At 43.6% G+C, this 13,145-nt stretch overlaps 2 protein-coding genes across 2 annotated transcripts in view; both read left to right on the forward strand.

Annotated features, from left to right (window-relative positions):
• myo15aa (myosin XVAa) overlaps window positions 1-10,606 on the forward strand; it is a 60,518-nt gene extending 49,912 nt beyond the window's left edge. The window contains exons 52-67 of the mRNA XM_084070682.1: window positions 1-12; window positions 600-721; window positions 1,020-1,083; window positions 1,564-1,636; window positions 1,858-1,931; window positions 3,384-3,466; window positions 3,734-3,864; window positions 4,026-4,120; window positions 4,293-4,370; window positions 4,512-4,608; window positions 5,159-5,319; window positions 6,333-6,466; window positions 6,702-6,835; window positions 7,852-7,985; window positions 8,349-8,489; window positions 9,402-10,606. The exon at window positions 1-12 is cut by the window's left edge and continues 191 nt beyond it. Coding sequence (XP_083926808.1) covers window positions 1-12; window positions 600-721; window positions 1,020-1,083; window positions 1,564-1,636; window positions 1,858-1,931; window positions 3,384-3,466; window positions 3,734-3,864; window positions 4,026-4,120; window positions 4,293-4,370; window positions 4,512-4,608; window positions 5,159-5,319; window positions 6,333-6,466; window positions 6,702-6,835; window positions 7,852-7,985; window positions 8,349-8,489; window positions 9,402-9,503 — 1,635 coding nt within the window. The 3' untranslated portion in view covers window positions 9,504-10,606. The remainder of the gene's footprint in view (window positions 13-599; window positions 722-1,019; window positions 1,084-1,563; window positions 1,637-1,857; window positions 1,932-3,383; window positions 3,467-3,733; window positions 3,865-4,025; window positions 4,121-4,292; window positions 4,371-4,511; window positions 4,609-5,158; window positions 5,320-6,332; window positions 6,467-6,701; window positions 6,836-7,851; window positions 7,986-8,348; window positions 8,490-9,401) is intronic.
• A 1,217-nt stretch (window positions 10,607-11,823) lies between these two features.
• The window catches only part of llgl1 (LLGL scribble cell polarity complex component 1), a 54,902-nt gene continuing 53,580 nt past the window's right edge, over window positions 11,824-13,145 (forward strand). The window contains exon 1 of the mRNA XM_084070892.1: window positions 11,824-12,091. Within this exon, the coding sequence (XP_083927018.1) occupies window positions 12,011-12,091 (81 nt within the window). The 5' untranslated portion in view covers window positions 11,824-12,010. The remainder of the gene's footprint in view (window positions 12,092-13,145) is intronic.

Below are 13,145 nucleotides of genomic sequence, written 5' to 3' on the forward strand. Positions count from 1 at the left end.
CTCTCCACAGAGGTATAGAACCAGAAGCTGCCATTCATTTACCTTATGGCAGCAGTTCTTAACCACTTAAATCCTAAATTATAAGTCAAATACAGAAAATACCAGATCTACATGCTCACAAAGCATCACAATATGACACATTGTGAGCTTTTAGATCTGCTATTTTCTAATTATTTTGCCAAATGTTTGTCTATTTTTGCATATTATGACATGCCCAGAATAGGGACACTGGGCATTATGAAAGTCTGTGGCCATAATATAAATGATATAGGTAGATGACATGTAGGTTATTGTTCACAGACTCAGGGTGAGGATAAAGTGACACAGTTTGGGTGATGAATATGTTCTAAAGATTTAAAATCATTTTGTAGTATACTAGGTACCACTACCGTATCTTCTGTGATGGGTTATTTTTTTGGCATCTTCTGTCATTATTATTATTGTTATTATGTTTTTCTTTATGCAAATGTGTTTGTGTGTGTGTGTGTGTGTGTGTGTGTGTGTGTGTGTGTGTGTGTGTGTGTGTGTGTGTGTGTGTGTGTGCGCGTGCGTTCGTGCGTGCGTGCGTGCGTGCGTGCGTGCGTGCGTGTGTGTGTTAGATGGTTGGTGACATGTATGCAGACACTGTTAGTGTTGACCTGGATGACCTGCCTGTGGGTGGCCAGTACAACATGAGTGAGTTTGCCAGGAAGTACTTCAGAGAGGCACAGATGAAAAGAAGGTCAGACACACGCACGCCACAATCACACATGCATCCACGCACAAATGCATGCATGCACACACGCACTCACTCATTGCAAAGCTACTTTTACTAATACCTAAACAACAGATACGTTACTGCGGCTTGTATTGTGTCTCTGTTTGTTTTTTCTTCCACCTGCATTATTAACTCATCATAAACTGCGTTGTGTTGTGTTGTTTCTGACATTGATGTCCTACTACATTAATTCATCATAGATGTAAACCACAGAGAAGTGACTGCGGCTTGTATTGTGTCTCGATCTGTTTGTTTTCCACAGTGACTCGAAGGGAAAGAAGGGAAAGGAGACCAGGGACCCTGATGAGATGGTTAAATATTCGAAGGTACATTTAATACATTTTTTATAGCACTAAAATGTCTGCATTCTCGGTCAATTAATTATTGGTTGATTTGTGTACCTGTTTTCCTTTGTTATTGTGTACTAGTGTCTGTAGTGTCTTGTTGTTTGTTAAATGTTGTGTTTGTGCGTCTTAGAAAATTCAATAAAAACATTTGAATAATACATTTTTTATATACATTTTTAATATGCTGTATATTACACAATATAAAATATATCTAATGGGATTCCCCAGTGGCTCAACTGGAAAGAGAGCATACCACATAAGCAAAGAATAATTGACGGCGAGCCGGTCATTGTTGAGAAAAAAACCCTGACAGGATGATTAGATCCCGGCGCGAAGCGGAGGGGTCTAATCATCCTGAAGGTCGTTGAGCTGAGCTGAGAGTCGTTGACTCGTTGCCGGTGTTATTGTGTTGACAACACGTTCTGAATGTCATTCTTTCTTTCTTTCTTTTGTTAACAGTCCCCAATCCCGGAGTCTTTGATCGACTTCTCTGATGATGGAATGAATAAAGTGGCTGGGGAAATCTTCCTAGGTGAGAGAGAGAGAGAGAGAGAGAGAGAGAGAGAGAGAGAGAGAGAGAGAGAGAGAGAGAGAGAGAGAGATGGCTGGAAAGAGAGAGTTCAGAGGGATATATGGAAGAATGGGAATATTTGGAGGGTGGGGTAGGAATGTAGGGAAGAATGGATGTGCAGTGGAAGAGAGGTGATGAAGATTTGGGCTTATATTCATGTTTACCATGTTGTTGTTGTTCAGCCATAATGAGGTTCATGGGAGACTACCCACTGAAAGGACAGACTGAACAGGACCTTGTGACTTCTATGCTGAAGGTAACACAAACACACACATGCACTACACGCACGCACGCACACACACACACACACACACACGCACGCACGCACGCACGCACGCACGCACGCACGCACGCACGCACGCACGCACGCACGCACGCACGCACGCACGCACGCACACACACACAGTGGCGCGGGAAGGGGGGGCGGCTATGGGGGCTGCAGCCCCCCTGGCGGTGGGAAGCAAAAAATAAAATAATAATAATAATAATAATAATTAATATATATATATATATATTTTTTTAAAGTCTATACACACACATATATATTAAAACAATGATGTATTTAACTTTGGGGAATTAAATATTTGCTGAAAAAGGTGGAAAAAGCGCAAAAGAAATGTTTTAAAAAACATTTGTGCGTAAGTCCCCCGCCCAGCCCAGCCCCCCTTGGAATAAATGACTTCCAGCAACACACACACACACACACACACACACACACACACACACACACACACACACACACACACACACACACACACACACACACACACACACACACACACACACACACACACACACACACACACACTATGTGTGTATATATCTATATATGTCTCTCAGAATAGAATGTTACTAGCTATTTCAGCACTGATGATGAGCGGACAGCTCCACACTGTCTGCTGATAAGGAGATTTGCAGTATCTCACCTATGCAGGTGAGATACTGCAAATGCAGGTCACCCAGCTCAGAAAAAGAAAATACACTGTTTTAGCACATTGCAGTATGTATTGTTCCCCTTAACCTTTGTCTTTCCTCATTTAGAATCTTAAAGGAATTGTACTGTAAGTAAATAAATTAATCTGCATCCTGCCTAATTGTTCAAAACAACATCCGGTTGTTCTGGCCATCCAAAAAGTGGAAGCTGACTGCAGCTCATTAGAAATGATATTCTTCCTTATTTAGTATATAACACCTTTTTTGACCAAAGTTTCAAAAGGGCTTCACAGAAACAATTCAGAAAGAAAACACATGGCAAACATTACTACACAGATGACTGTTTGTGGGAAGAGCAATGCTTTTACTTTGTAGCATAGTTGCGAACGCAGCGGAAGCATCTACACGACTTCATCTATTGGGATATCTAAGAATTTCATGTCATTTGTGCATATTTCAGACCGGATGGCAAGTTGAAAACGCCTTAATTTGAGGACAGTTTGAGATTTCTTCTTGCTAGCTAGCTATGCTGTAACATGGGATTCCAAATGACTAATTTGCACTTTTAAGAAAAACAGAGCCAGATACAGTCAAATAAATATGATTTTTTTGGGGGGGGTCGGGGCGGGCAATAACTACTACAACGGTGGGTTCGCTTCCCGCGTTCGCGCGTCTTACTTGTGTTATATAGTGTGTGTGTGTGTGTGTGTGTGTGTGTGTGTGTGTGTGTGTGTGTGTGTGTGTGTGTGTGTGTGTGTGTGTGTGAATCCTACAGTCGAGTGCGGACCATGGTCTGATGAGGGATGAGGCTTACTGCCAGGTGATGAAGCAGGTTACGGCAAACACCAGCCCCAAGGCGTAAGAGAGTTCTCTGTTATATAAACAATCACATACACACACTGTAGTGGTGCACTATTCATATTTATGTTAAGTTTCCAGAATTTAGAACCCACTACATTGTGTTTGTATTGAAGTGTTTTATTAACTTCCATGGAGACAATTGAATTTGTTGTTGTCTGTGCGTGTGTGTGTGTGTGTGTGTGTGTGTGTGTGTGTGTGTGTGTGTGTGTGTGTGTGTGTGTGTGTGTGTGTGTGTGTCGTGTGTCGTGTGTGTATTGTCTATAGTGACAGCTGTCAGCGAGGCTGGAGGCTGCTGTACATCCTGTCAGCGTTCCATCGGTGCTCTGAGGTTTTGAAGCCTTTTCTGATGAGGTTCCTACAGGATGCGTGTGCTGGCCCTGGGGTTCAGTACCAAGGTACAATATACTCTAATATCCACATGCAGTGGATCAATCAATCAATCAATCAATCAATCAATCAATCAATCAGTCAATCGATCGATCAATACCATCAGTGTCATCTTAAATCTGTTGATTCTCAGCATGTTTGTTGATTGGCCGCTGCTGTTGATTGACAGGCATTGCCAAGGCATGTGAGCAGAACCTGAGGAGGACGTTCCAATATGGCGGCCGTGTTGAATACCCCAACAGTATGGAGCTCAAAGCTATGCTGGTCAGTCTTTTCTCTCAACCAATCCACTTACTTTACAGCCTGCCTGTCATCCAATGACAGCTCATCTGTTCTACATCCTTCAGCCAATCGGTGTTCTTTTCAGTTTGCTGTTACTGGTGTCCTTCTCCTCCTTATCTTTGATCATGCTCTGTGATTGGTTGTTTTTGTGCAGGCTGGGCGGAGCTCCAAGAGACAACTCTTCCTGTTGCCTGGAGGGATCGAGAGACACCTGAAAATCAAGACCTGCTCTGTGAGTGCACGCACGCACGCACGCACGCACGCAGGATTATGATGATGATAATGATGATGAGGAAGATAACAAGGGTGTCAGCGATGACCAAAATGATGCTGATGACGTTGATGGTTTGTGATATGTGTGTGTTTGTTTCAGGTGGCTCTCGATGCCATTGAGGAGTTGTGTTATGAAATGAGTCTACAGAGGCAGGAGCACATGGATGAATACGCCATCTTTGTGGTCACACACCGAGGTCAGAGAAAGCTGCTCTGTCGCCACACCTGTCCCTAAAGTCTCAATGTACTTCATAATGACTTACTGTGGACAGAAATGTCGAATGACCACATTTACATGCCAGTAATGTTGTTCTTATGTCATACTTGCCCAATTTGTCTTTGTCGTACCACAGTGTCTCACATTGAAAAAAGGCGATCTACAAGCTCACTGCGCATTGCGAATGTTACGCATTGTGAGGTCGTAGATCAGCTATTTACAGTATGACACCATCGCTAGTCGTCCATTTAAACAAATCTTCTTCCATGCTCAGCATCACATTTTGCCTTTCATTACACCGTCTCATCTTTGCAATAATAACAATTGACAGGAGTGTCCTGACTGAGAAGTAAAATGTGTAATGCTAACACTAATGTTACAATTAGAAGTTGACTAAAATTGAGATATTTTTTAAAATAGCTGGTGGGTGTGGTTAGAGGAGATCAGTTTTATGTTGCAAACAATGGTCGGTATGGGTGACTTCAGATGTCTGATCATATACATATATGTGTCTCCCTGTCTGTGTTCAGGTCAGAATGTTCGTCCCTTGAACAAGCGAGAGTACATTCTGGACATCGCCACGGAGGCGGAGCCAGTCGACGCCAACTACAGCCTCTGGTTCAGGAGAGTCATATGGAGTCAGACTCTCCATCTGGACAACGAACTCTACGTCACCATGCACTACAACCAGGTAGAGCAGTGCTTCTCAACCAGTGGTCCTTGAGATGGTTCCAGGTGGTCCCCAGCTAAATGATCAAGAGTTGGTAACAAAATGGACCCTTAATAGGTAGATCTTTAACTCTTGAGAGAGTAAAATGAAACCATCATTTTACGCTCTCAAGAGTTCAATTATTGTTAAACATCTGCATTACTTAATTAAAGAATAGTTATTTTGATCAACGTTTGCCTGTTATCTCTCCTATGGTACCAGGGACGTGCACAGATAGACTCTAGGTGGTGCTAGAGCACCTGCCCTTTGCCCTCTTGACCAGAAGTGCCCTTTTGAAAAAAAGAAGAAAAAAACGTTTTTTTTTTCCCAGTTTACAGCAGGAGTCTTCAACAGGGGGTCCTCAAAGTTACTACAGGGGGTCCGCCAAATCTTTATGTGATATGATTTTTCTTTTTACCATAACCACTCAAAACCTAGCATCCCTTTTCTGAGGAGAACTTTAGCCACAAATAGCAGATCTACAAGCTCACAGGGCTTGTAGATCGGCTATTTTTGGCAAAGAGGTATAGGTGTAGAGGGAAAAAAGAGCAGACCAAGTAAACAAAAAAAAGTATAATTTACTTGAGCACCTGCCCCTCAAAATGTCTGTGCACGCCACTGTATGGTACCACATCAATACAGCATGGAATTGTGGACAAAATCATATCACGATAACACAATATTAAAAAAAGGAATTTAAAAAAAAATCCAAAAAGGTAGCACATCCAAAAATGTCAATTAAATGGAGGACAAATTACTCACATTTCCACTTTTTTATTGGCACACCAATAAAGTGAACGCTTACGCGTTTCGGCTATTAGCCTTCCTCAGAGCATGACAGCACAACACAATATTAGTCTTGTAATCTCATCAAATGGTGGTCGTGGCTCAAATACCACCGGCCCACAGACTGAGAGACACTGTGATAGAGGGAAAGAGACATGAGAGAGGAAAATGTGAAATTGATATTTTTTTACTCTCTCTCTCTGTTCCAGGTGTTGCCAGACTACCTGAAGGCCTTGTTGACCGTTATTCCTCAGGGAAAGGCCAGTGATCAGCAGCTGCAGCAGCTGGCCAGACTGGCTGCCTTACAGCACCGTGCCAAGGACACCATCTACCTGCCCACCCTGTACGCACGCACGCACGCACGCACGCACGCACGCACACACACACACACACACACACACACACACACACACACACACACACACACACACACACGTGTCTACCTTTCTGATTCTCTGTTCTCTCCTGTTTTTTTCTGTGTGTGTGTGTGTGTGTGTGTGTGTGTGTGTGTGTGTGTGTGTGTGCGTGTGCGTGTGCGTGTGTGTGCTTGTGTGCGTGTGTGTGTGTGTGTGCTGTAGTCGTGAAGTGCAGGAGTGTATTCCTCCCCAGTTCTATGGCATGATGGGATCTCAGCAGTGGCTCAATGTGATCACTGTGCACATGCCACAGGTCCAGCCCCTCACCCCACACCAGGCCCGCGCACAGTTCCTAGGTAGGACTTCACACCACACCTACGTATGTGCATTTGTGTGTGTTTTTGTGTGTGTGTGTGTGTGTGTGTGTGTGTGTGTGTGTGTGTGTGTGTGTGTGTGTGTGTGTGTGTGTGTGTGTGTGTGTGTGTGGGTGAAGTGCATACAAGATTAACCTATTTCAATCTTCCGTCCCTATTTTGGGCATTTCATAGGTGAAAATTTCACATTTTCAAATGAATCTTGAAAAACAGTGAAAATGCCAGATGCACAAGCTCACAACATGTTACATTGTGGTGCGCTGTGAGCTTGTAGATCTCTATCCGTCGGACAACAAAGTATATAGGGCTTACGTGTTTAAGGAGAGCAAGGACTGTCTGTTTTTTTTTTTTTTTTCTTTGTGAGTGTTGTCTGTTTTTTGTTTTGTTTTGTTTGGATGTTGTTTATATCTTACTCTCACTGTTTGGAGATACTCTGTTTATTTGCTTAGTTACTTCAATAAGTGTCTGTACTACCTATGAGTATGTAAAATAACAAAAACGAATAAACAAAACGTTTAAAAAAAAAAAAAAGGAGAGCAAGGACTTCCATCGTAATGTGACTGGTTGAGCCAGGCCACCTCCCAAAGTCCCAAATACTTCTGAAGGCGGTCTACCTGGCACATGTGGAGATGGGATCTCAAATGTCCCCATCATGCCCACGGGTCACATGTACGGTCAAGTAGAATTTAGACAATTGGTGCCTTCCGGGGCAAACAAAACTGTACAGTAACAATACACCTGCTTATGTGGTTGGTAACACAGACAGATGTGTGACCTCCGCTCCGATATGCACCTTGTTCCGAATATATAAGCCGAAAAAAGAGATCCACTCAATATGAGAATAGAATGCAGATGAGAATGAGGAAGCAAAACAATCAATTCTAATAAACACAAATATGTATTTTCATAGATACGGTCTTCTTTTATTACTATTACTAAAGCTAGTGCGGTTTGTGGTTTTCATGTGCGGTTTGATTTTAATGCCGGGTCTGTTTCAGGTCTGATCAGTGCCTTCCCGATGTTTGGCTCCTCCTTCTTCTACATCCAGAGCTCTAGCTCCGCCTCTGTCCAGGCCCCGTGCATCCTGGCTGTCAATCAGAATGGACTGCACTTCCTCAACAAGGATACTCATGTATGTCGCACGCACGCACGCACGCACGCACGCACGCACGCACGCACGCACGCACGTGTCTATAAAAAACATGCATACTTGTGTATGCAGACTATGCACACACAAGACAGTATGAACACATGCAGATACATATAACCTTGAGTTAGTTCAGCAAAACAAAGTGTTTGTCTCCATCTGCTGGACACACTGCTGGCCACCATCTGCTTGGTGTCCATCCATGCTTCTAATGCTGTTCTTAGATCAGTAGGACCAATCAGCACAAATGCAAGGAAAATTAAACAAAGTATTTCCTACATTCATTGTTTCATGTATTTGACTGTCTTCTCTGCGCGCGTGTGCGGGTGTGTGTGTGTGTGTTTTCAGGAGGCCATGGTGCGCTTCCCTCTGAAGGACGTCCAGTCGACTCGTACCCAGAGGCCCACCTCAGGTTCCAGTTACCCCTACGTAGAGATCATGATAGGAGACCTGGTGTCCCAGCGCATCATACAACTACAGCTAGAGCAGGTATGCTGCCATTATGCTCATGTGGTTGTGTGTGTGTGTGTGTGTGTGTGTGTGTGTGTGTGTGTGTGTGTGTGTGTGTGTGTGTGTGTGTGTGTGTGCGTGCGTGCGTGCGTGCGTGCGTGCGTGCGTGCGTGCGTGTCTGTGATGCTGTGTTGGTGGGGTGGGCTTGTATATTCAGCTATGTCCGGCATGCGACTCTGCGACATATGATGAAGAAATACGAGACTGTGTATTTGTGTGTATGGGGGGGGGTTCGTGCGTACGTAGATGATAAACAGCTCTTGGTACACAAAGTCAATAAATCATTGGTAAGTGACAATGGACAAACAGGCATCATATTAAAAACATGCAGTGGGTGCAGGAAAGTTAGGTAGGGGGAGACTTGGTGAGAGGACTTCAGAGTCTGTGGTGCAGTGGAGAAAAGGCTGTTCATGCAGCAGGATGTTTGGTTAGGTAGAGATCAGTAGCGCCTCCCACAGGTCAGTAGCTGGAAAAGGTGAGAAGCTGGAAAAGGTGTCTTGTTTTCGCTCTTTCTTTTTCCCCCTGTCAAGAACAAGGCAAGAGAGCATACCGTAGTTGAGCTGCATGTCTCATCGCTTTTAGGATTTGGGCTGACTGTGTGTTTCTACTGTTATGGCTATTTCAGCACCCTCTGGTGGACACAAAATGTGTGGACAGTATTACATAGATACAGTACATAATACATACAGTACACAACAACAGACAGGCAGAAATAAGCCTTATTGCAATCGTTTTGAACTCACTTTGTGCAGTTTGATGGCACATTAGATGGCATTAATTTCTAAATATAATTGTATTAATATGGGATTTATGTATGTTTATATTTTCCGTGTGTGTGTGTGTGTGTGTGTGTGTGTGTGTGTGTGTGTGTGTGTGTGTGTGTGTGTCCAGGGGCTGGAGCTGTGTCGGGTCATTGCCATGTACATGGAGAACATGCTGTCAGTCAGGGAGAAGAGACTCACCTTGCCACCCAGTGAAATCACCCTGCTATAGCCCCCCCCCCCCCCCCCCACACACACACCCTCCAACTTGATGCTGCACAATTGAACTATCTACCTCTATTTCAAAAATGAGAATATTTCTGATAGAGACTTATATATTGTGTCAACTGTACATGTGCCCCCAGTTTGAATGGGTGGATATGCTGCGGTACTGTAAGGCACAGGTACTGTAATCTGTTGACATAAAATGAGGACTATAGACTGACAAGAGAAGACTTGAATAAATGTTTCTCATATTTATTTTTTTACTTGGCCGTAACATTATAAAATCCAAGAATCTTAACCTTGTACATATTGTTTTTTAAAAGTGATTTGCAGTAAATTCAAGCCGAATATACAAATAAAAACAGCAATAAGTGTACTAAAGTGCATCGCATAAAATGCATATTTGATCATCAATGACTGGATAGACAAAACCTCATGAATACTGTTGTCTTAAAAGAATGTTTTGCTGCTGCAGTACACAGTCAAATTTGACAGTGTGTAGATGTAACAGTTGTGAGCGGGTGGAAGGGAGTGGTAGTAGCAGAGACATGAACCGCATTCAGACACAGGATGCAAGGATTAGAAGTGTCTGTCTGCTGCTGTGGTTGAGCAACCAGAGCACATTGCTTCCTGCTATGTGTCTAGAGGACATCCACAGGTCATAACATTGGCATGAATCAGTGGTTCTAAAACCTTTTTTAAAAATATATATATTTCAAGGACCTCCATAACTCTGAGAGTGTAGATTCTAGAAATGGAACCAAATGGACTCATAAGGGTTCATTTGACTCCATTTGTCCGCTCACAGAGTTGCAGACCTGTAAAAGGGTTCATTTGGAGTCCCCTCAAGGAACCCTGGGGGTCCCTGGACACCACTTTGAGACCACTGGCATAAATTGATTATCCATGGGGTGCAGGTGAATGCACAATTGCTATCATTTTTATATTTTGTGTACTGCATCCTGCCCTTTGGGCCCCCTTCTTTCTTTTTTTACTTTCAGGCCACATCACTGACTTTGAAAGAAAGAATACTTTGCACTACAATGATTTTCAAATTGTAACAGAATGTATTTTTGTTTGGAAATAATGTATAGGGATAATTTACTTGAAGAATGTACAGTGGGAAATAATAAAAGTTTGTATATTACATATGTTTGTGAATATTAATTGATGCCTGATGTCCTAGATCAGGGGGGCATACCATCAAGTTCACTTGGTAGCCCAATTATAAATACTCGACTTCTATTGGCTGTTAAACTTGTCCGTTTCTTTTACAGCGGTCCGTCTTCAAAATCTCAGGGGACTGTTCAGTTTCCCTCCGTGGTGTGCCGAGGTGGTGGAGTTGAGTCACACGTTTAGCCATGTTCACTTACACTGCTTCCCAAACACTGGGTCGGGACCCGTGTGGATCGCGGACACATTTTTATGGGTCACGAGTAAATGTCAAAACATAAAATAAAAAAAATCCCACAAAATGTCATGAAAAAAAAAATCCATAAATTAGAAAACAAATGCTAAAGAAGTACTGAAAATAGCCGATCTACAAGCTCACAACGTGGCGCAAAGAGTCGTATTGTGAGCTTGTAAATCTGCTATTTACACTAGTTTGGGTACCGGACAAACGTCTAATTTCTCTTTTGGGTCTTGAGCTAAAAAGTTTGGGAACCACTGCCGCACTAATAGGATTCAATGGCGCGCTCGGTGCCATAAACCGAGCATTGCATTCCACAACGCTGGGGCTTGTGGGCGTGCGTGAATAATTGGTCACAGATTTCTTCTCGCTGATTGGGCAGCACAAACGGGGTTCGTGTGAACCGGGGAGGGGGGGCGGGGGTGGTCGGTGGTGTAACCCACGAACAGGGTTGCCATGTCCGCTTATTACAAGGGACTTTGGGCTTGTTTTTTTGTTTGTTTTTTTAATTGGTAGCTGCGTGTTGTGTTTTTTGGGGCTTGTTTCTAAAGTGTAGTTGCTTCTTTGGGCTTGCTTCCTAATGTTGTTTGTATCAGTCAGTGGTTCTCAACCATTTTCATATTGAGGACCCCCAAATTAATGTATTTGTCCACGGACGGACCCCCATCTGAAAATATTTTATGCCACACAAATGTTGGTTAAATGTTTCGAAAATGTTCCACAGTTTTCACATTTTCTTTAATGCAACGTGTTGTTGTGAGCTTGTAGATCAGCTCTTTTCAACGTAGAAGGGCTCGCTTCTTTTGGGCTTATTTTCCTAGACCTGGTTGCTTATTTCTCTCACAAAACCTGGCAACACTACCCACGACCTAAACAGTGCCAAGAGAGGGAGACACACACAGAGAGAGAGCCGCAGCCCCGTACGATAAACTGCAACACTACGAGCGGAGCCTCTGCCCTGCTGCAAGCCAGCCTGGCTTTCATATCAGAGCCTGCATGGACTAGTTCGGTAGCGTTGCTCGAGCGGCACCCCTTCAACCCCTTTGGAATTGTGTTATTATCCATTCCTTTCCCCCCCTCCGGCCCGGGCTTGAAGCTTCAAGATGATGAAGTTCAGGTTTCGTCGGCAGGGCAACGACCCGCAGCGAGAGAAGATCAAGCAGGAGCTGTTCGCCTTCAACAAGGTGAAGTAACGGCACAAACATTTACAACACAACGCCAACGCACTGTCTGTCTGTCTGTCTGTCTGTGCTGCTGCGACTACCAGGGAATGCTTCCCTTGTCCCTCAGAAACTACAACCCAGAACCCTGGCGAGTTTTTTGGGGGAACAGCACATTTTTCTATTGAGCCGAGTGAGGTTGACTCTGCAGCATTCCTACAATTTAATTTGGGGGAGTGTGCTACATGTAACGGTCCATTTGGTTACATGTGTTGTGCACTCGGAGTTACAAATGGATACATTTACAGGAATTTGTTGTGTGAAGCTCTGGTCTCCCTCGACCGCTCCTCTCTGCTCTCCCTCTCTGTCGTCCTGATTTCCATAGTGTTTTTCTTTTTTCTTGTTGCATTTTTTAGATGATGCTGGTTTTAAAGGCGCATGGCTGAAGGCGAGACTGGAATGCATCTAGTGTGGTTTTTAATTGCTTTCACGGCGCGTTAATAGTGTTCCAGGCAGCCTAATGGGAGCTTTGATTTCAAACTAACATCCAAGCACATGCAGACACCGTCCTCTAGCTCTAATACTGCGAATTTAGAGTGAACACCCCGATCGTGGATAATACGGATTATCATCTAGGGTGCAGATTATTGGGATTACTTTAAGTGGTTTGGACATTTTGTAGCTCAGAACTTCACCAGAGCCGCATGATGCTGCCCATATGGAATATTGCTCAGTTTTTGTTTTGTTAGTTCTGGTTTGTGTTAAGAATTGCTGATGCATGATGATTCATCTGCGGATGTTCTGCCTGTAACAGTCCAGCCTGTCCTGTATAGATCAGGGGTCTTCAACAGGGGGTCCGGGACCCCTAGGGGGTCCTCAGAGTTCCTACAGGGCGGGCCGCCAAATATTTTTTACATTAACCACTTTAACCCTATAGCATCCCTTTTCTGAGAACTTAAAGAGGTATAGGTGTAGAGAGAAAAAAGAGCAGACCAAGTAAAAAAGTTAAATTGAAACACAATTTATACATTATAGAGGGGGTCCCTGCTTCATCTCTCCCTCGGCTAGGGGGTTCTTG

The sequence above is a fragment of the Gymnoscopelus microlampas genome (assembly GCF_963454915.1).
Source record: "Gymnoscopelus microlampas genome assembly, chromosome: 11".
In the NCBI taxonomy this organism is placed as follows: Eukaryota; Metazoa; Chordata; class Actinopteri; order Myctophiformes; family Myctophidae; genus Gymnoscopelus; species Gymnoscopelus microlampas.